The 19,870-nt window shown below is 45.8% G+C and overlaps 1 protein-coding gene across 8 annotated transcripts in view; it reads right to left on the bottom strand.

The window, feature by feature from the left end:
• The window catches only part of IQCK (IQ motif containing K), a 104,178-nt gene that overhangs the window by 49,227 nt on the left and 35,081 nt on the right, over window positions 1–19,870 (bottom strand). For 4 of the 8 annotated variants that reach the window (XR_004422508.1, XM_033101327.1, XM_033101324.1 and 1 more), the window contains exon 7: window positions 14,956–15,040. Coding sequence is in view for 7 of the 8 variants with exons in the window: in XM_033101327.1 (XP_032957218.1) it covers window positions 14,956–15,040 (85 nt within the window). In the remaining variant the exon portion in view is untranslated. Of the gene's footprint in view, window positions 1–1,491; window positions 1,602–6,139; window positions 6,368–7,292; window positions 10,065–12,015; window positions 12,172–14,955; window positions 15,041–19,870 lie in introns of those variants that run through there. The other 4 variants (XM_033101329.1, XM_033101328.1, XM_033101330.1 and 1 more) reach the window with 4 other exon arrangements.

Here is a 19,870-nt window from a genome sequence, read left to right as displayed (position 1 = left end):
GAAACTGGTTAGCCCTTTAAAGAAAAGGACTTTTGCGGTACCAAGTGCCAGGCAGGCTAGAAGGTGCCTCGGAAGCCGGGCTGGTGTCACGGGCAGGCACCCAGGCCAGGGCTTAGAAGGGCCTCACATTTGTTTGAACGCTCTGCCGTCACCACCTAGAAATTCTTTATAACTTTGAGCAAGGGACCCTACACTTTCATTTACACTGGGCCCCGCAGGTTCTGTAGCCAGTCCTGTTAATATGCAGCTTTCTCATTTATTCCTTACAACCCTAGGAGTTAGGTTTGTCAGCTTTCATCACCTATTTGGGATACGTTGTGATTGAGCAAATTAAAAGGGGACTTTTGTAGACAGTCTGGCAAGTGGGCAAAGCATTTCCTGGGCATATTAAGGAAAATCCACTTGCAGATATAAATTGGAGTAAATTTAAACAACTACGGGGCTGGGCAGGGGGCAGGGGAAGGGACCGGCCTGGGAAGCTGGGTCCCAAGCAGCCCAAGCTCACTATTTTTAGTGCTGTGGCCTATTTCGGCCTGCCGGTGGCCCTGAGAACTGGGCCTGGGAAGCGATGATGGAAACCAGGCGCCTTCCTTCTGGGGAATGGCTGGGATCACGCTGGGCACACACAAAGGTCTTTCTGATGAGCTCAAGGACATTTTGCAAAACAGGATTTTCTTTGACAGGGAAGTCAAAAAAAGAATATTAAGGAACACTATCAGGAAATGATCAGGAATATAGTCTTAGGGAAGAAAAATGCGTGGACAAGATCTAGTCGTTTAAAGAGCGAACAGTTAACTAACAATAAAGAGCTAACTAGACCCTGACCACGTGCCAGGCACTGGGTTGGTAAGCATTTAACGTCCGTCACTTCATGTGCACCCTCACGTATAACCCTATGAGGGCAACACAGGGGTTACGTGATCATCTTCATTTTACAGGAAAGGACACCGAGACTCGGGAAAATTAAATCACTCTCGGAAGGTCCCGGGGTTGGTAAGCCGGAGTTCAAACCCCCATTGTGGGACTTTGTCTGCCCAGACTGTCGCCTACAGCCCCACTTCTCTAACTTTAGCAATGACTCACCTGGGCATCTTGTTAAGACCCAGATTCTGATTCAGGTGGTCTAGGGCGGGGCCTAGATCCCGCATGTCCAACCAGCTGCCACGCGGAGATGACACCACGTGATCCATGGACCACAACTTGGGTAGCAAGGATGTGCATATTATGATCGTTTTCTCCTGCTTCTGCTTTCATCCTCCTACAATCTGCACTCTGTATAGCAGCCTGAGTTACTGTGTTAGTTTCCACTGCTGCCTAATAAATGACACCCCACCCCCCAAGTTTGGAGGCTTCAAACAACAATAAACACCTATTATTTCACTGTTTCTGAGGGTCAGGAATCCAGGTGCAGCTAAGCTGGATGGTGCTGGCTCGGGGTTTCTCATGACGTGACAGTTAGGAGGTGAGCTGGGCCTCGAGTCACATGAAGGTGTGACGGGCTGAGGAGCTGCACCTAAGATGGCTCACGCACACAGCATGGGCTGGAGGCCTCCGTTTCTTGTCATGGAGGCATCTCTGCAGGGCTGCTCACGACATGACAGCTGGCGTTCCCCCAGAGTGAAGGGTCCAAGACAGAGAGAGAAAGAAAGAGAAAGACAGAGAGAGAGAGACTCCAAGACTGCAGTGTCTTTCATAACCTAACCTTGGAAGTGGCACACCATTACTTCTGCCGTATTCTATTGGTAACACGTACCAACCCCGGTACCCCTGTGGGGACTCCCCAGGGATGTGAATACCAGGTGGGGATCGCTGGGGAGTCATTGTGGATGCTGACCGCCAGTTTCCCGAGGAAAAGTAAGTCGGATCGTGTCACTCCTCTGATTAAGGGCCTACCACCGCTTATCAGCAGAGTCAGAACACAATCGAAAGCTACAACATCCTGATGACGGCTCACCACTGACTCCCCACGATGTGGTCCCAAGTCTTCTCTCGCTTTCCTTCCCTCAGTCCCGGCTCACTTTAATCACCTCCATTGGCGCTCATCTTGGTCCGCAAACACATCTAGCTTCCTCCCGCCCCTGCGGACCTTCACGCGTGCTTTTCCTTCTGCCTAGAATGAACCTCATTCAGATCTCGGCTCCAATAACATGTTCTCAGAGAGGCCTTCCTGGACCGAACCCACCATCTAAAAGAGTAGCTGTGCTTCTCCAGCCCTTTAGTTTGCTTGATTTTGTTTCATGGTATTTATTTGTAGTAAGGAGTGAACTTCTCAGCTACACTGATGTTGGTCATGTGACTTGCTCTGGCCAATGGAATGTGTGGGCAGGTGGCACGTGCCAGTTTCCAGCCGACACCTTACCACTCATTGTGTGCTTTTGCTCATCCCTTTTGAGAGCTTTTGATCTCTGCTGTAAGAAGAGCATGGCTCTGGTAGCCTACTGACCTCAGAAGAATGGCAGACCCTGGAACAAAACTAAATAGAACCCAACCGCCTAGAGCCAAGTGTAGCCATACCTAGCTGAGGGAAGCTGAAATCGGGTTTATGTGCAGACACGTGAGTAAGATATCGATAGATGTTGTAAGCCATTGGGTTTTGGGGTGATGTGTTAAGCAGCAGCATTGTGACAGTAGCTAACTGATACACTTCTTGACGTGATATGACGTATTTATTTATATCTGTGTAGAGTCTATTGCAAGAATGCCAGCTCTGTGAGGGCAGGGACCTGGCCTCACTCTCTGCAGTAGCCCAGCATCTAGAATAATGCCTGCCTGCCACCTAGAAGTCCTCAATAAATACTAGTGACTTAATATCAGTGAATGAATTGATCGAATTGTACAGCCTGCTTGCTTATTTAGCCTTTATGCTATACTGCCTTCAAATTAGCCTGAAAAATTGCAAAGTATTAAAGAAATAATTGCCTTGAACAGGAGTTCTAGGCAGCAAAGCCTCCCCAGGGAACACGTCACTCACACCAAGTTGTCTGCCATTGTTTCGGTGCCAGCCACAATCCCTCTTCATCTGGGCCAGATCAGAAGTCATCCAGAGACTACCACCAAGCCCAGCCTGAGAACGGAAGTGCTGCCCTCAATGACACTGGCTCACCTGGTTCGGAGGCTGTCCCCAGAGGAAAGCCAGAGAGATGGCTAAGGACACACACAAAAGGAGGAAATGCCCCCAACCCCCCTGCCTGGAACAGCTGCACCAGGAGACGCCCCTCTCTGGAAAGGAGGAAGAGGAAGTCAGGAAAGCCGTGATGCTGACCGACAATCTGGAAAGACCAAGACTCACGAGAAAGCAGAAGGAAGAAAGAAGCTGGCCTTCAATCACGCATTTTGGGGACTTGTGGAGGAAATAAAAATCAACACTAACTCCTACAAGTTTCTTCAGTCCTTCCATCTCAGGGCTCATGTTAGGTTGGGAGTATTCCAAGTGAGACTATGTTTGGCCAAATTCCTACCCACTAACTACATTAGTAGTGAGCTTTCCTTCAGGTACAAATACTCAGAACAGACCTACGTGTGCTGACGTGGCAAGCTATCCTCAATGCTAGGTGAAAAGGCAAGATGCGGGTGGCCACGTATGAGCCTCTATTTATAAAAACCACAATATAATAAGTACACCTAAATGTTCATATATACAAAGGAAAAGACACACACCAAACTTTTAACAATGGTTTCACCTAGGAAACGGGGTCAGAGGAAAATAGGAATGGAGATTTTTCATATTTTAAATTACTCGTTATGGACTGAATGTATCTATCCCCCCAAAATTTATATACTGAAGCCCTAACCACCGGTGTGATGGTATCAGGGTGTGGGGCCTTTGGGGGTTGGTAAGGGTTAGATGAGGTCACAAGGGTGGGGTCCTCATGAGGGGGTTAGTACCCTTTTAAGAGGAAATCAGAGAGCGTGTTCTTTCTCTCTCTCTGCATGAGTGGCTATAGCGAGAAGGCAGCCATCTGCAAGCCAGAAAGAGAACTCTCCCCAGACATTCTGAGAAATAAATGTTTGTTGATCGCGCTACCCAGTGTGTGGCATTCCATTACAGCAGCCCAAACTGAGGTACCATTTCCAGAGGTCTGATTTTTGTCTGAGTGTCTGCTCTTGAGCAACAACAATATCCATAAGAGACTTTTTTCATACAAAGGAGGCCATTCGTTTTTCCATACCCAAACTGATACACGCACGGCTCCTCGCCAATATTTTCAGAGGTGGTCAGATGTGGTTGCAAAATGACATCTCATTTCCTACGAGGTTTGCCAGTCGCAAGGGACCATCCTCTCACGCATGCCGTTGTCAGGACTGGGTCATGAGCTGTGCTCTGCAATTGTACCCTTGGTGCCAGACTGTCTTTCCAGTCCCATCAGCGTCTGCCTGCTGCAAACATGGTGACTTCATCCATCCTGCTGAAGACCGTGGTCTACAGGGGTGCCCAGTTCCATCAGCACCATCGTGGTCTCGGAAAAGAGCACATTTATCCCCCTTCTCGTCTGCATCTGTTTGTGGCATTCCTGCTACTCTCACAAGTCAGTCTTCTAACAGCACACACAAACTTGACAGAGAAAAACTGCTCATTCCATCTGGCCTTGACAACCTGTCTCATTTGTTTGGGAAATAGAACCTCTGGTACTTTTCGAGTAGGAAAGACACTGAGATATAGTCCCACCTGCAATACCACCCATTTCCGCCTCCACAGGGCACAGAACACTCTCTCATGTGTTGAGGCTGAAAAATATTTTGGTCCTTGTGATAACCCTGTGAGCCAGACTGGGCAGCTATTATTGTTCGCAACTTAAAAGGAAAGGAACGGACATTCTGAGTTGGTGATTTGTCCTGGACCATCCCATTGGTGGGGAGCAAAGACGATTCCAGTTCATCAGTGGGTCTAAACACTGCATGTGAGAGTCACCTGGGGGCTTTAAAAACTGCCTATGTCCTGTTCTCACGTGGTCACATGAACGAGAACCCCAGGGGACGAGGCCCTGGGCATTGGGATTTAACAATAAAATCCTTCCACGGATGACCTTGACACATCGTGAGGCTTGAGACAACTGTAACCCACAGGCATAACTGGGCCAGTCTTACGTCAAACTAACGTGTTTATTCATCTCTAGGTTTAAGAATTCCCTTATCAGGTTCTACAGTGGGATACTGCTCAACAACAGAAAGGGGCTACTGATGCATGCAACCAGACGGATTCATCCTGCCCAGGATGCCTGTAGTGGATGTTTTCCTTTCAAACCTGTTTGGGGGATCGTCATTTCCCATAGCACACTTCATTTCTGCACATCACAAGGCCTGGAGCAGAGGTGGTTCACAAAGGCCAAGGATAAACTGAACACACTTCCCTGAAGTGCAATGTCTGGGAGCTCACCAAGCACAGCTGCCGAGTTCAAGGGCCCGGCTGCATCAGTCCACAGAAGTCCAGGTTTACAAGCCCGTGTACATCCCTGAGAAGGAGCTACAAAATGGAACAATACCGTTTGTTCTTCTTTGTTTTCAAATTCCCTCATTACAGGGATCAAAGAAGGGATTCAGTTATTTACTAAAATACGTAGTTACAAAATGCCTCACATGCGCCAGGCAGTGTTCTTGGGGCTGGGGATACAGGATGAACAAGTCAAACAACCTCTACCCTCCTGGAGCTCGTGTCCCCGCTAGGGCGACAGGCTCGCGACAAGTGAGGATCTAAGCTTTAGACAGAACATGCAGCGTTGTCAGAGGCTGGAGAGTCATGGGAGGGTGCTATTTTAGGAAGCGTGACCAGGGGGGACACCCAAGAACTCGGAATGAAGGAAGGAAAGGCAGATGCAAAGAACAAGCAGCAAGTGCAAAGGCCCTCGGACAGAAGGATGCTTGGGGTCCCTGAAGTACGAGGACGCTACTGATGGGCTTTTTAAAAGGTGCCTTATTAAGGAAAATAGAACCAGTAACACAATAACGACGACCATGACCGGAACTAATAGTTACTGTGGATTTACTATGTGCCTGGCACTGACTATCTGATTCAATCTTCACAGGCAAACTATTATGATTCCCATTTTATAGACAGGAAACTGGTTCAGAAGCTAAGTAACCTACCCAATGTTAAGGAGAGCCTGATGGAGCATACCAGGATTCAAACAGATCTGTCTGCAGTGGGAGCTCCCATTTTTAACAAGTCGCCACAGGGCACGTTTCACATTGAAAGGATAAAACAAGTCTTTCCATTCAGCCATAACATTCAAGAACAAGAAAGTGAAGGCGAAGGATGAGAATGTCAAGTGATCTTTCAAAATAAAAACTGTCGTGCCTGATAGGCCAGCCAGCTGCCTGAAGTGGAGAACACGTTCTCTTCCTCTAAGTGCAAAGCCGCAAGCTGGAATTTCTGCAGAAAAATATGGGAAGAACAACAAGCCTTTCCTTTGTATTCTCTGAAGAGCCTTTTCATAGTTGCTTAGTTTTTATCCTGGGTTGTTTTCATTATCCATTTTCTACTTAACTATATAGGTCATCTCTAAGTAAAAAGGAGTGGCTTTTCAGGGGGGAAAAAAGTCAAGTTAAATCAAAACACACCTCAACATCCATCTCGTGGTTTTTTTTTCTTTTTCTTTTTATTGTGGTAAAATACACGTAACATAAAATTTACTGTCTTAACCATTGTAAGTGTACAATTCAGTGGTATTAAATACATTCATAATGTTGTGTAACCATTGACACATCCATTCCCACAAGCCTTTCGCCTTGTAAATCTGAAACTCTCTCCCCAGCAAACAAGAATACTACCCACTGCCCCGCCCCCAGCAATCATGATGCAATTTCCTGTTTCTATGAAGCCGACGACTCTAAGTACCTCATGTAAGTGGAATCCTACAGTATTTGTTCTTCTGTGCCTGGCCTGTTTCACTGGGCATCATGTCCTCACGGTGCATCCATGTTGTAGAGTGTGACAGAACGCCCTTCTTTTTGAAGGTTGAATAATACTCCATTGTATATATTATCTATACACCACATTTTGCTACCCATTCATCTGCCAGTGGCTCGAGGGTTGCTTCCACATTTTATCTCTTGTGAGTTATGCTGCCATAAACGTGGGGGGAACAAATCTCTCTTCGAGACCCTGCTTTCAATTCGTTTGTGTCTATCCCCAGAAGAGGGATTGCAGGGTCCTACAGTCGTTCTATTTTTAATTTGAATGTAATGCATACTGTTTTCCACAGTGGCTGCACCACTTTACATTCCCACCAGCGGGGAACAATGATTCTAATTTCTCTACATCTTTGCCAATACGTGTTTTCTGGAGATTTTTTTTTGGGGGGGCGGGGGATGGGGGTCGATAAGAGCCGTCTGAATGAGGGTGAGGTGGTATCTCATTGTGGTTTTGATTTGCATTTCTCTAAGGATTAGTGATGTTGAGAATCTTTTCATGCACCTGATGGCCATTCCTGTACCTTCTTTGCAGAAACGTCTAAGTCCTTTGCCTATTTCTTAATCAGGCTCTTCTTTTGATTGTTGTGTTTTAGGCGTTCTCTCTATATTCTGGATATTAATCCCTTATTAGATATATGACTTGCAAATATTTTTTCCTATTCTGTGGGTTTTCCTTTTTTTCCTCCATGGACAGTGTCTTTTGATGTACAAAATTTTTATATTTTCATGAAGTCCAATTTGTCTAATTTGTCTTTTGTTACCTGTGCTTTGGATGTCATATCCAAGAAATCACTGCCAAATCTAGCGTCATTAAAGCTTTTGTCCCATTTTCTTCTAAATGTTTTACTGTTTTAGGTCTTAAACTTAGGCCCTTGATCCATTTTGAGTTAATTTTTGTATATGGTGTTAAATAAGGTTCCAACTTCATTCTTTTGCAAGTGGCTATCCAGTTTTCCCAGCACTCTTTGTTGAAAAGACTGTCCTTTCCTCACTGATGGTCTTGGCACCCCTGTCAAAAACCATTTGACCATATACATGAGGGTTTATTTCTGGGCTCTCAATTCTGTTCTATTGATCTATATGTCTGTCTTTATGTCAATACCACACAGTTTTGGTTACTGCAGGTCTAATAAGTTTTGAAATGAGGAAATATGAGTCCTCCACTTTTGTTCCTTTTTCCTTTTTCAAGATTGTTTTGGCTATTCCGGATCCCTTGAGATTCCCAATTAATTTTAAGATGGGTTTTTCTATTTCTGCAAAAAAGCCCAATATTTGTTCAATAATTGCTATATTACTGAATATTAATTGTTTATGTATTTCACTTAATCTGAAAGACGCTGCACAATTTCAGGAAGGAAGCTCTCAGATTCTGGATCAAAACCGTAGTGCTTCTAGACTGTAGCACAGATACAATCTTCACTGTCTCATCGAGCCTCCAGCTATCACGGTTATACACTTACAGGCCAGCAGCTGCCTAAGCCCACGGGATTAAAAGAAAAAGAAAAAAAAAAGTGTACCAAATGGTCACTCAATCCATTTCCCAGGCTTCGTGGAGCTTCAGATGTCTGCTGTATGTGATTGCAAATGGTACCCCCGACCCTGAGAGTTGTACAGTGCACAACCCACGCAACTGGACACAACAGCCGTACCTGCTGATACTCTGTAGCAGTGTCCACGCAATTCCATCCTCCCCAGCAATGCTTCAGACTCACAACCTCTTTCTTCTTCCTCTCGCCACTCTGCCACCAAAACCTACACCAAGGGCCCACTAGCATACATTGATGGTGCGTGTATATCGAACTACAGGCTAGACTGTAGCCTCTGCAGAGGGTAACTGAGCAATAATTATCAAACTCTGAAAAAAGGTACTGACTGTTCGAGCCATCAATTACACTTACAGAGAAAAATCAGTAAGTGTGCAACGACATACGAATAAAAATGTTTTTCATAATATACTTTATACAGGACAGAAAACTAGGGTGTCCAACCCACTACAGTTAAATAAATTATGGTTCGGTGCATTCATGAAAGGTCTAGGACGAAGCCACTACAATCTGTGAGATACGCCTTTGTGTACTGACAAAAAAAGGTTACTTCCAGTATAGCATTAAGGGTAGAGAGCAGGCACAAAACAGTGTTTCTCATCACTATTGTGCAAAAAAAAAAAAAAAAAAAAAAATCCTGTATGAATAAACAAAATTCTAGAATGATGATGAATAGGCCAAATCCCTAAAAAACACTTTTATGTATTATCTGTTTTTTCCCACAACAGTAATGTATTACTTCAACAATAAAAAAAGAGGTTTTAGAAAAACTTGCTCCTTGGGGGAAGCTTCATCTCCAGCCGAGACTACAGCTACGCAGGCCACAGACTTTCCCTGGGATGAGTTCGGATGGTTGCTGTGCACGAGTGGACCCAGATTTTTACTTTGTGCCAATCACTTGCTTCATGTGCAGGTAATCCGGAGTCTAGAAATTTCTATGTTGGAAATTGTACTTGTCAGGCCTCTCGATTGGGACAGAGATCCATCCTGAAGAGGATTCACTGGTACAGCTGAGTAAGCCAGACGCTCCACGTCCTGGGGCTCAGCTCTTCACCTGCCCCTCAGCTCTGTTGCCCTGGGGTCCCTTCTCCAGAAGCAAGATGCTTGCTGAGACCCCGCTGCAAAGGGAGCTGCCGTGTCCCAGCAACTCCTATGAGGTCCCAGAACGGAGCTGCACCAGGTGGGATCGGCCGGGTTGAGGTCCCTCCCCATCATGACCTAATCTGTGCAGCCAGAAGGACGCCACGTTGGGGTTTCCCGCCGGCACTGAGTCGCCTGTGCAGTGGGGGAGGAGCCCCTGTCCGACTATCAATCTTGTACTCTTGCTTCATACCAACGCTCTTTCTCCTCGGGGCGCCTCATTCATCCCAGGCCAGTTCACTCTAGACAAAGGTACAAATCCAGGGTCTCATTCTTCTCTGCAGATGGGGATTAGGACATCGGACTTTTTGTTTTTTAATTTCGCAAAGCCGCCAAGGGGCTACAGGAGCAACCCCACGCCGTTTTGTTCGTCAAATAACGGTAATGATTGATGGCCTTTGTGATTCTCAGTTGTCACAACGCACGGAGGGAGCGCAGAGGGGAGGACTGCACTCCAGGCTGGTGTCTAGGCTGAGTTGGACAAAATCAAATAAAACAAATGGGCACAAAGCGTAAAACAGCACAGAAGAAATATTCAGTGGATTTGTCTGGTCCCTGCTCCTAAATCATTCAAGGAGTTTCAGTCATCATGGCCCACCTAAACCGCATCTGCACTTCACAAGACAACGGTTTTCTCTGTCAGCTTGGTACCTGTCACATCCAGGGTTCCAGAAGCAGAAGTGGCAACGTGGCTTCTCACCAGCCACACTTTGGAGAGGAGAGCGCTCAGAGGACCAGATCTCATTCCCAATATCCAAATGGATTTTTTTTTTTTTTAAAACCACTCAGTTTTGCATGTTGAAACAATCTGGCTTCCTCACCGTTGAGTATTTTGAAAAAAAGAAAGAACACGTCTTCGTCTACAGAAGTGCTTAATGTCTAGTACTATCAGGACCCTACTTACAATTCTAATGATTATAAAGTCACAGCTACCAGGAATGATCTGACTACAAATAGCTTTTCATAGTGTGTGACATTTCTGTTCATGTGGCCAGTTAAAAAAATACTTTTATGAGATGTCCGACTAGTTTTCTGAAAACAAGTTAGGATGTCAGATTTCTGGAGTTTTAAGACTTCCTGGCAAAATTATTAATTCAGTCTTAAAAAGAAAGGAAGTTCTGACACATGTTACGATATAGATGAACTTTGGGAAATGATGGTAAGTGAAATAAGCCAGTCACAAAAGGACAAATATGACATGATGCCACCTCTACAAAGTACTTAAGAGTTGTCAAAATCCTAAGAGACAGGAAGCAGAAAGAAGGGTGGCTGCCAGGCGCTGGGGGAGGGGGAACACGGACTTAGTGTTTAACGGGGACAGAGTTTCAGTTTAGAAAGATGGGAAAAGTTCTAGAGAGGATGGTGGTAATGGTTGCACAACCACGCAAATGTACTGAATGTCATTGAACTGCACACTTAAAAATAGTTAAAATGGTAAATTTTATGTTATGTATGTTTTACCGCACACCAAAAAATTTGAGAGAGGCTATATGTTTCCATCATGGTATTGAAGAAATTACAAGAAAAAGTTTTTGTTAATTGAAAAAATAACCTTCATGGTGAAGTGCGGTAAAAACTACACGGGAGTGTGTAAGGAGGAAGTTTACAGGAGTCCTGGCTGTGAGAACACACTTCGTGAATTCTTAAAAACCCCTTTCTTCAGTCATGGGATCTTGAGTTGTTACTGACAAAACCAAAAAACCGTATTTGATTCTGCCAAAAATCAGTACGTGAAGAACACATGGTCAAAAGGAATCAAATGATGGCTTACTTCATATTATTTTCCCCAAGATATTTGTTTATTTTATATTTATATAGATTCTATTGATATAGAATTCATATACTATAAAATTCACCCTTTTAAAAGGGCGGAATTTTCTTAATTTGTTCATTTTATTTTCGGATTGTTCATTGCTAAGAAAATACAATTGACTTTTGTATATTGATCTTATATCCTACAACTGTTACCATAGACAGAGAGAATAGGGCCGTGGGGAGAGAGGGAGGAAGCAAGGAGAGACAAAGGAGGGAGGGGATGAGATCATCCAGAAGAAAAAGTGCAGCTGCCGGACCGGCTACAGCCCGATTTCGGGGCGTCAGCAGGCCCAGGACGGCATCTTGCCCCTCAAGGTGACCTTGAGCTCACTGTAATGGATTCTGGTATTACCAGCATTTCGGGCAGGGAAAACCTTCACCCTGCGTCACCACGACAGTTCCCACAAGGGACAAATAAGGACAAGAGAACCCCACCTCCAGCGGGAAGGGGTGGTCAGTGAGGACCCACCCAGGAACGCCTATAACATCACCCCCAAAACTTGACTATTTCGCACCCTCATTTTGAAAGTAATAGATTCCCAAGCCTTTGTTCTCCAGTGCAGCTGCTCTTCTCCTGGCCTGCCCACTCCCGCCACTTCAGGAGGGCTCTCTTCTTTTCTTTTCATAAATCCACCGCTTGGTCGGCTTCTGGGGTGAGTAGTGAATTCCGTCCTGTGGCCTTCACCGAGAACCCGGTTTCCGGCAACACAACCTCGACAACTTGTTCATTCCAGTGAGTTTTCAGTGAATTAGGATTTTCTATCTAAAAGATCATATCACGGATGAATAGAGAGAGTTTTTACTGCTTCCTTTCCAATCTGAATGCTTTGTGTTTCTTTCTCTTGCCTGATTTCCCTGCTAAAACCTTCAATTAAAGGTTCTTTGAAATGGCAAGAGAGAGGACATCCTTCTCTTTTTCCCCCCGCTCTTAAGGGGGTACATCCCGTCATTCACCATCACAGACGCTGTAGCTGTGAGGGTTCCTAGATATCCTTTACCAGGTGCAAGAAGGTCTCTTCTCTTCCTACTTTGTTGAGCGTTTTATTATGAAAGCTTGTTGGATGTGGCCAAATGCCTTTTCTGCAACCACTGAGATGATCGCATGGCTTCCATTCATTTTTAATTAATGAAAATCATACTATGCTCATTTTGTAAAAAATCTGCTCAGTACATACAAGGCTAGAGGGTCCCTAATTCTTCCCCAGCCAGCCCAAGGTCCCCGCTGCTGTCAGGCTGCTCTGGTTCCTTCCTATGCATAGGGTGTGTGTGCGTGTGTAGCTGTTGAAAATACACAGTCTGTTTTAATTTTGTTTTTAATGGTATAATATACATGCTATTTCCTCTCTCCGGGAGAGTCTCTTGATCCCAGCTGATACTCCAGTGCCCCATCTTTCTTTTCAGACTGGGATCGAGTCCCTCTTTTCCATGGAACCTTCCAACGTCACTCCATACATCTTTTCCTTCCAGTGACAACTCAGGACCTTTTCCGTCTCTTGGCCTCCTTCCTCAGTTATGTTTTGAGCACAGGGGATGTTTGACTTGGAGCACCTTAAACTTCCACACAGTATACACTGACCACCTCCTCCCCAAACATCGTTCGTACCTTGAGGAACATTTCTAGCTCTGACACAGTGACGGTGCCACAGCCACAGGTAAACTGTGAGCCGTCTGGGCAGCTTTTTATTTGGCAGCGTTTGTTGGTGTGATGATGAGTGGAGTTCAGCTGTCTTACAGCTATGCTCATTCTGTGCCCATAACCCAGGGCCCCCGTGTGGAGTGGGGGTGGCGGGGGGGTCTTACTGCACGGGAGCATCAGGGACAGCACGTCCCTCTTATTGTCACATACTGGTCACATACCAGGCTTCTGGGTATGATTTGGTTTGAAGAAAGGGCTTTGCTGTTTTACAGAAACAAAATCTGAACATCACTATTTGATTGCATTTTGCTCTATTATTTCATAAAATGGAACAGAAAACAGACAAGCGGAACTGCTAATTGTAGTATAAAAAGTGTCAGTCTCACAAATGAAGCACACTGATGACAAAAATGGAACTCAGTCAAGAAGTACGTGGAATCCAGGAATCTTTGGCCTGGGCTAAACATCACTGAATTTAAGCTAAGCGACTGGTGTGCAATTATGAAGGAAAAAGACTACGTTTATAAACTATGCATGAAATGCTGAAAACCTACGTCATCTAAGATTATAACCAAATCGCAGAGAAGAACAGAGGGTTTTTAACTCTTTGGGAACAGACTGTTCCCTATTACGTGCATGTCTATTATCTGACTTTCACACTTGGCTTCAACCCACATTTTTAGGGATGTGCCAAGTACAAAGGGAGTGGAATGAACGACTGGACAACATCGCTGCAGACAGTAAGCTCCTTGTAATCAAGGACGGTCCCATTTAAAGGTCACGTAACAGATACTCTGCTGATTAACTGATTGCAGCTCATTCGAATCAATCTAACTTCTTTTTTTTTCTTTTTCTTTGTTTTTTGGGGTTGTTTTTTTTTTGGTTCTTTTTTATTTCGTTTTTCAATCTAACTTCTGGATGGGTAACTGTCTGCCAGTGCATTCACCTCTGTCTAGTTCATCTACACAAGCCCCGAGGAGTGAATGCACATGGGGATCTCTGGCGTCCCTGCAAATCCACAGGGACCTTCTCCTGTGGTAATATTTGTCACCACTGATAACACATCTAAATGCGTCCCCCTGATGTCCGACACTCAGACGCGGGTGCAGCCATTCTGCAACCTCGGATGGGAGCTGCACGGTGACCTAAACGCTTATTCACGCTGACGCTCTAACAGTCAACGACTCAGAGCGGTTGTACTCGAGGCACATGTGCCACTCCCTACGAATTTGTAAAAGTCCGTCCTTCCTGAAGGGCCAACACGACAACATGGATCAGGAGCTTTAGAAAGAAACTCATCTTTGGACCTAGAAATCCCACTTCTAGAATTCCTCCTATTATCAACAATCAGGCAAATGAGTAAGCATAGCTGCAAAGACTTGCAGTGCGGCGTTTATTGTAATAATGATAAACTGGAAAGAGCCAACCCGAAAGTGCTTAGAAAAGACAAGTTTTAAGGAAAAGGTTACTTTCTGTATGATAGGTATTTGTATGTTATTCTGCTAAGGTTTGGAGACGTTTATACCAAAATGTCAACCACGATCACCGTTGGGTGCCCGTTATTGGTGACTCGACAATTTTTATTTGCTTTATCTGAATGATTTGAATGTGCTAATTTTTTTTTCTAACATGAACGTGTACTGCTCTCTGCATGCATGTAATATTCCTTTATAGGTAACACAGGCCAGCCAACCCAACTTTAAAAGGTCGGAGGGCACGCTGAATGATAACTGCAAAAAAAGTTTGGCAAAAATTCTAAACCACGCTGGAGAACTATTTTACAGAGAATCCTGTTTCTGAGGTCTGGGCTCTACCAGCCTGTTTCAAATTCATCTAAGCGTTTCCCCCGGGGCCTCTCCATCACAAAAACTCCCCATCAGGCCAAATGCCGTAATTGCAGATGACTCTTACCTGATAAGCTCTCCAGAAGGCCTGAATGCGCAGAACTGCTTCCACTTCTGTCAGCAGGAGGGACAGCGGGACTGGTGGCCGCGGGCTGAAAAGCAACAAAATGGTCATATGCCCGTGAGAATCTGTCCCTCAGCCTCCGCGGTGCCGCATCCATTCCCATTCTTAGAAAGCAACCATCTCACTTTTTTTGATAGAAAAGTTTAGGCTTGACTTAGCATGTTTTCTTTTAAAGTCTGGGATGGGTTTTTGGTTTTTAAGCGGCGTGATCTGCTTTGAAGGACTCAGTTTAGTCAAGTTGCCGGTTAGTCCTGAAGGTACAACATAAGGCTATTGAGGGCACAGAGCGAGAGGCAGAGCAGAAGTAACCTTTACACACTGCATTCTGACTACGACATGATAAAGGGCTCTTCCACCTTTCCACGGAATGGGACTTAAGTAGTCCGTCTCTCTCCGAAAAGCAAAACATTGGAATTTATCTCTGATCGGTCAGCATTCCAGTTGAATGTGGCTTAAATTCAAGCCTTTTTTTAAAGCCCTATCATTACATCTTAATAAGCAATAAAATATCTCAAGTGCTGGGTCATTTGACAGTGTCTGCTCTTGTGGGGTTTTTCAGATCGTGATGTGACTCCTGCTCATAGATAAGTACATTTAAAAGTCACGGCTAAATGCCCTTCCCTCCTCTCCACACAAAGTTTAATAGAGATACTAACTACTGACAAGAGCTTATGAGTCCGACTTAATTCTGGTTCCTTACATTTCCCCAAAGCACAGCTACCTTGTGTAATTTCAGGCAGAACATTTCAGACATAATACAAAGAAATAAACCCCGGAAAGGACAGGGGTCACACGGAGGCTGTTCCCAGGGCAGGATCCCCAGAAACAAAGGAGGGCCTCCCAAGGGCCCGGGCCTCACAGCTCTTCCTAATGACAGCCATCCCGTGAGTTTACAGTGATTCCCAAGTACAGAGAGGCTGACTAGCCTGCCCAAGGTCACGCAGCTTGTAGGTGGCCTCGTCAGAGCCCAGACCCATCCAATCCCAAAGCCCAGGCTTCCCCCACAATGCCGTGCTCACGCCAGACCTCCGCTGGGCAAACACTTGCAGATGCCCAGCCTGGCACACACTGCAGAGCTAGCTGGCAGCAGTACACGTTCCTCCAGAATCTGGGTTTTATTTCCCTCTAAACTTTTGACTTAAAAACCACCACCACCTCCACCACCACCACCACCCCAAACCCCCACCCTTGATACACTGTATTTGCGTGAATGAATGAATGAATGAATGAATGCTCTTTGAGCTATTCTAGAATCAAAGAAATCAAAGCCGGGAAGAACCTTGGGGGTTATCAGGACCATTTTTAGTGGGCAGTGTTGTTGCCAGGGGCTGGTTTTCTGGCCACGCAGGGTTTTCCTTTTCAAGACACCAAGTAAACGAGATTCTTCTACTTCTCTAGAGAGATGATTACACCCTCAAAATGACAGCACTGTTAGGAACCTTTCCTTAATGTTCTGTTTCCATTTTTATTTGCATGATGTTTGGCTTTTTCCCCTGGTTCTGTTTTTGTTTTCACTCCTTGCCTAATATGGGTTTTGTGGGAGGGCTGCCACTGGAGGTGCACAGGCTGCCTGCTTTCCACGTTACATGTCTCCCTTCGTCCACTGTCCTTATTCTCTAAAGCTCAGCTGTGTGACACCAACGAATCCCAGCCCTTTAATAATTCTCCCTCATAGTTAAAAACCAACTGCTTCTAGAGAGACCTTGACATTTCTCAGGAGACTTTGGGGTGCGGGCAATGAACCTAGGAGAATGGCATCGTGTGTTAACATGAGCTGGTATGACACTTCCTGAGAGCTCTGCAGAATCCCCTGCCATGAGCCTCGCTCCTTGTGCTCCAGACGAGCCGGCCCTTTTCATCTCCTCCAATGTGCCCCTCACCTCAGGACCTTTGCAGAGAGCTCCCTCTGCCTCCAGTGTCCTTTCACCCCCAGCCAGGGCACTGCATACAGTTGTACAAGTTGTCCTCTGCTCCAGGTCACACAGACGGGCCAGAGGGTGCTGAAACCCCGCCCAGGCTCTGCTCACCAAGCCATGTTCAAGGGTGCAGGCTCCATCTGCCCTAGGCGAAGGGCACCTTTTCCTGATTTGCTCAAAGGCACCTTAGGGTGGCGGGGCCTCACACCTCTTTTTCCCTATTCACCCTATTCTGTCTTCCCATCTCCATTCAGATGCTACTGAAAGACGCCTTTTGATTAGGCCAGGCCCCAGTGGAGTTCTGTGCAATTTTCCTTTCTAGTGCTTGGCCTCGTTTGGAGAGGGAAATCTGTGTGATTATCTAATTACGGCCCAAATCCTCAACTGGACTGAAGGCTCCACGAGGGCAGAGAAGGGGCCTGGGTTTGCACTTTCTGGTCGCCCCAGCACTTAGGCCGTCTGGCACATAGTAGACACTCAATAAATACTTGGGGGATGGGCCTCTGTGCCTGACACAGTGGCAGCACTTTCTTCGACACGTGGTTCCATTCCATCTTCTCACAATAAGGAGTGACTGTCAGCCTTCTTTTAGAGTGAAGAAACTGAGGCACGGAGGGATGAACTGCTGCTTTCAAGGTCACTGACTATTTCCGGCTGAGAATGCAAGCCAGCCAGGAAACAGAGAGTGGCCCAAAGAGAAGAGGGCAGCTGACGAGGTCGCTGGGAGGGAATGCAGGGTCTCGCAGCTGCCCGTGTTAGCAGAGGAAAGCCCCGTCCCTTGCCTACAAGAAAAAAACAAGGGGCGGGGGAGCGGGCCGTAATCACAGAAAATGCCCTCTTCGTTAATCCCTACAGTAATAACTCGGCAGGTATTCGCTTGTCTGAAGCTCCTCGGGGAAACCCGATGTCAGGGCAGCAGAACAAAGTGCAGTTTGTCGCTTGGATCTGGGGGAGATTTGATGGCGCCTTTCTGTTCAGCTGCAATTTTCCTGTGTTAAGGATGTTTTTCTCTACTGATGTCATGAAATCCTCAAAGTAACCGTATTCCTGTTTGGGAACAGCAGCAGGGACAGAGAACGGCAAATCTGGGGACACAACAGGCTGGGCCCGCCCAACAAAGGGCTTTCACCAGTAATGAAACCCGCCACCGCTTTGCATCACAATGACATCTCCAAAAAGCGAAATGAGATTTCTAATAGGCCTTTACATGGTAATGTGAAGCCACCTTTCGTGACATCCCTGCTTTCAGGGCGAAATAATGGGCGCTGTCTAGTTCTCAAACCCAGAAGAAGTATGAGAATGTCAGTGTAAATCAGGCCAAATGGAAAGGACTTAATCTTTGGAGAGTAGTCCCTGGGAATTATCAATCATTTCAGCAGGCCAGCTTGAAGGCAGGGGAGCCATGCCAGGCCTTTTTCTCTCTTTTGGAATCAGTGCAACTGGCTTCAGGTCAAAAAAAAAAAAAAAAAAGAGAGATTGAGTAGAGGCGACTGCTCATCACTGAGGATGCAGGGGGGGAGGAGACAAGCATGTCAATCACAGCAAGCATGTCAATCACAGGGGGAGGCAGCTGGGGCTCCTCAAGGGCTAAAAATGGACATTCCGACAGCAGCGGGGCTTGTGCGCCCCAATGGGCAAAACTACCGCTGACCATGCTTGCAAGGACTGTTTCATTCGTACTGCTCATTTGTCATGTTCTTCTTTCTCAAATTAATTCATGTGAATTAAAGATATCTGAATCTCAAGGATCATGCTGTAATTCTGAGAAGGAACATGTATTAATTTTTGATTGTGTATGTGTAAATACACACATACACACACACACAAAATTCTTCCCCCTTTTTTTGGATGCTTCGCAAAAGATCTGCGGAACGAAAAGAAGCTACAGCATCCTTACAAAACACATAAGGGAATCTGAGAAGCTAGTCTTTATTAATTTCTCCATCCAGTTCTAAAACAAGAGGTACCACCCAAAACTTAAGCAGAATAAAGCAGAAAGGAGAAAAGCTTGCTTTATATTAAATACTGAATCTTGGGATCCAATGCGATCCACTTTTCATTAGGTTAAGACATTAAGTTTTCTCGGAATGTGTTTTCTCAGAATGTGAGAGCCCAACCAGATGCAAAAACCGTTTACAAAATGACATAGGCCCGAACTCAACCATCGGTCACTATGGCCCCAAGCCTTTCACGGGCCCAGTATTTGCTAATACCTACCCATCGTATTCAGCAAAAGAGATTACCTAGTCCCAGTGCTCAGCCTTAACTGCTTTCCCAAACATTCTTGAGCCATGAACTTCAAAAATTTGGAAGAAGTACAATAGACGTCACCTGGGACGGTCCCTGCAGACATAGAGTGACTGGCCCTTAGGGGGGAATCAGGATTCTTTCAATCCCAGCCTTCCATGATGGGAGGAATAGCTCCAAACCCAGTAAGGGACAGCCAGCTGCACGACTCCGACGGCCTTAGAATGCATTTAGAAATGTTCCTGGGGCGTGACAGGAGGCGATCTTGCTCTGGCCCCTTCCCGAACTTCACCCAGGAGACCAACAATCACTTACAACCCTGGCATCAGGCTGAGAAACAGATAATCTCCTTGGTAAACAGAGTCAAGCCCCATTTTACCAGCCCCCTCACTGGCAGCTGCACATGGGTCCAGGTACCGGTGCCCGTAAACAGCGTGTTGTGAGACCACGCTCACTCGCGGGCTGATGGTATCACCACCTTAAAGATCAGGGCTGTGAGACTTATGTTGTTTCATAAATATGCCCCGACTGCTGTGTTCTTTAGTCTCGTTGTAACTCATAACATATTTTCTCTAATGTGACTTAAGGAAAATCATAAAAAGACCTGCCTCCTCCCTGATCTCCCTCCTCCCGCTCCAAAGGGTGAGCCCAGGTAAGACGGGGTAGGGGATGGAGGGAAGGAGCCTCCCCACCCC

This window comes from Rhinolophus ferrumequinum (genome assembly GCF_004115265.2).
Source record: "Rhinolophus ferrumequinum isolate MPI-CBG mRhiFer1 chromosome 15 unlocalized genomic scaffold, mRhiFer1_v1.p scaffold_54_arrow_ctg1_1, whole genome shotgun sequence".
In the NCBI taxonomy this organism is placed as follows: Eukaryota; Metazoa; Chordata; class Mammalia; order Chiroptera; family Rhinolophidae; genus Rhinolophus; species Rhinolophus ferrumequinum.
The sequence above is the reverse complement of the archived record's forward strand: the minus strand, read 5'-3'. Positions and strand labels throughout refer to the sequence as shown.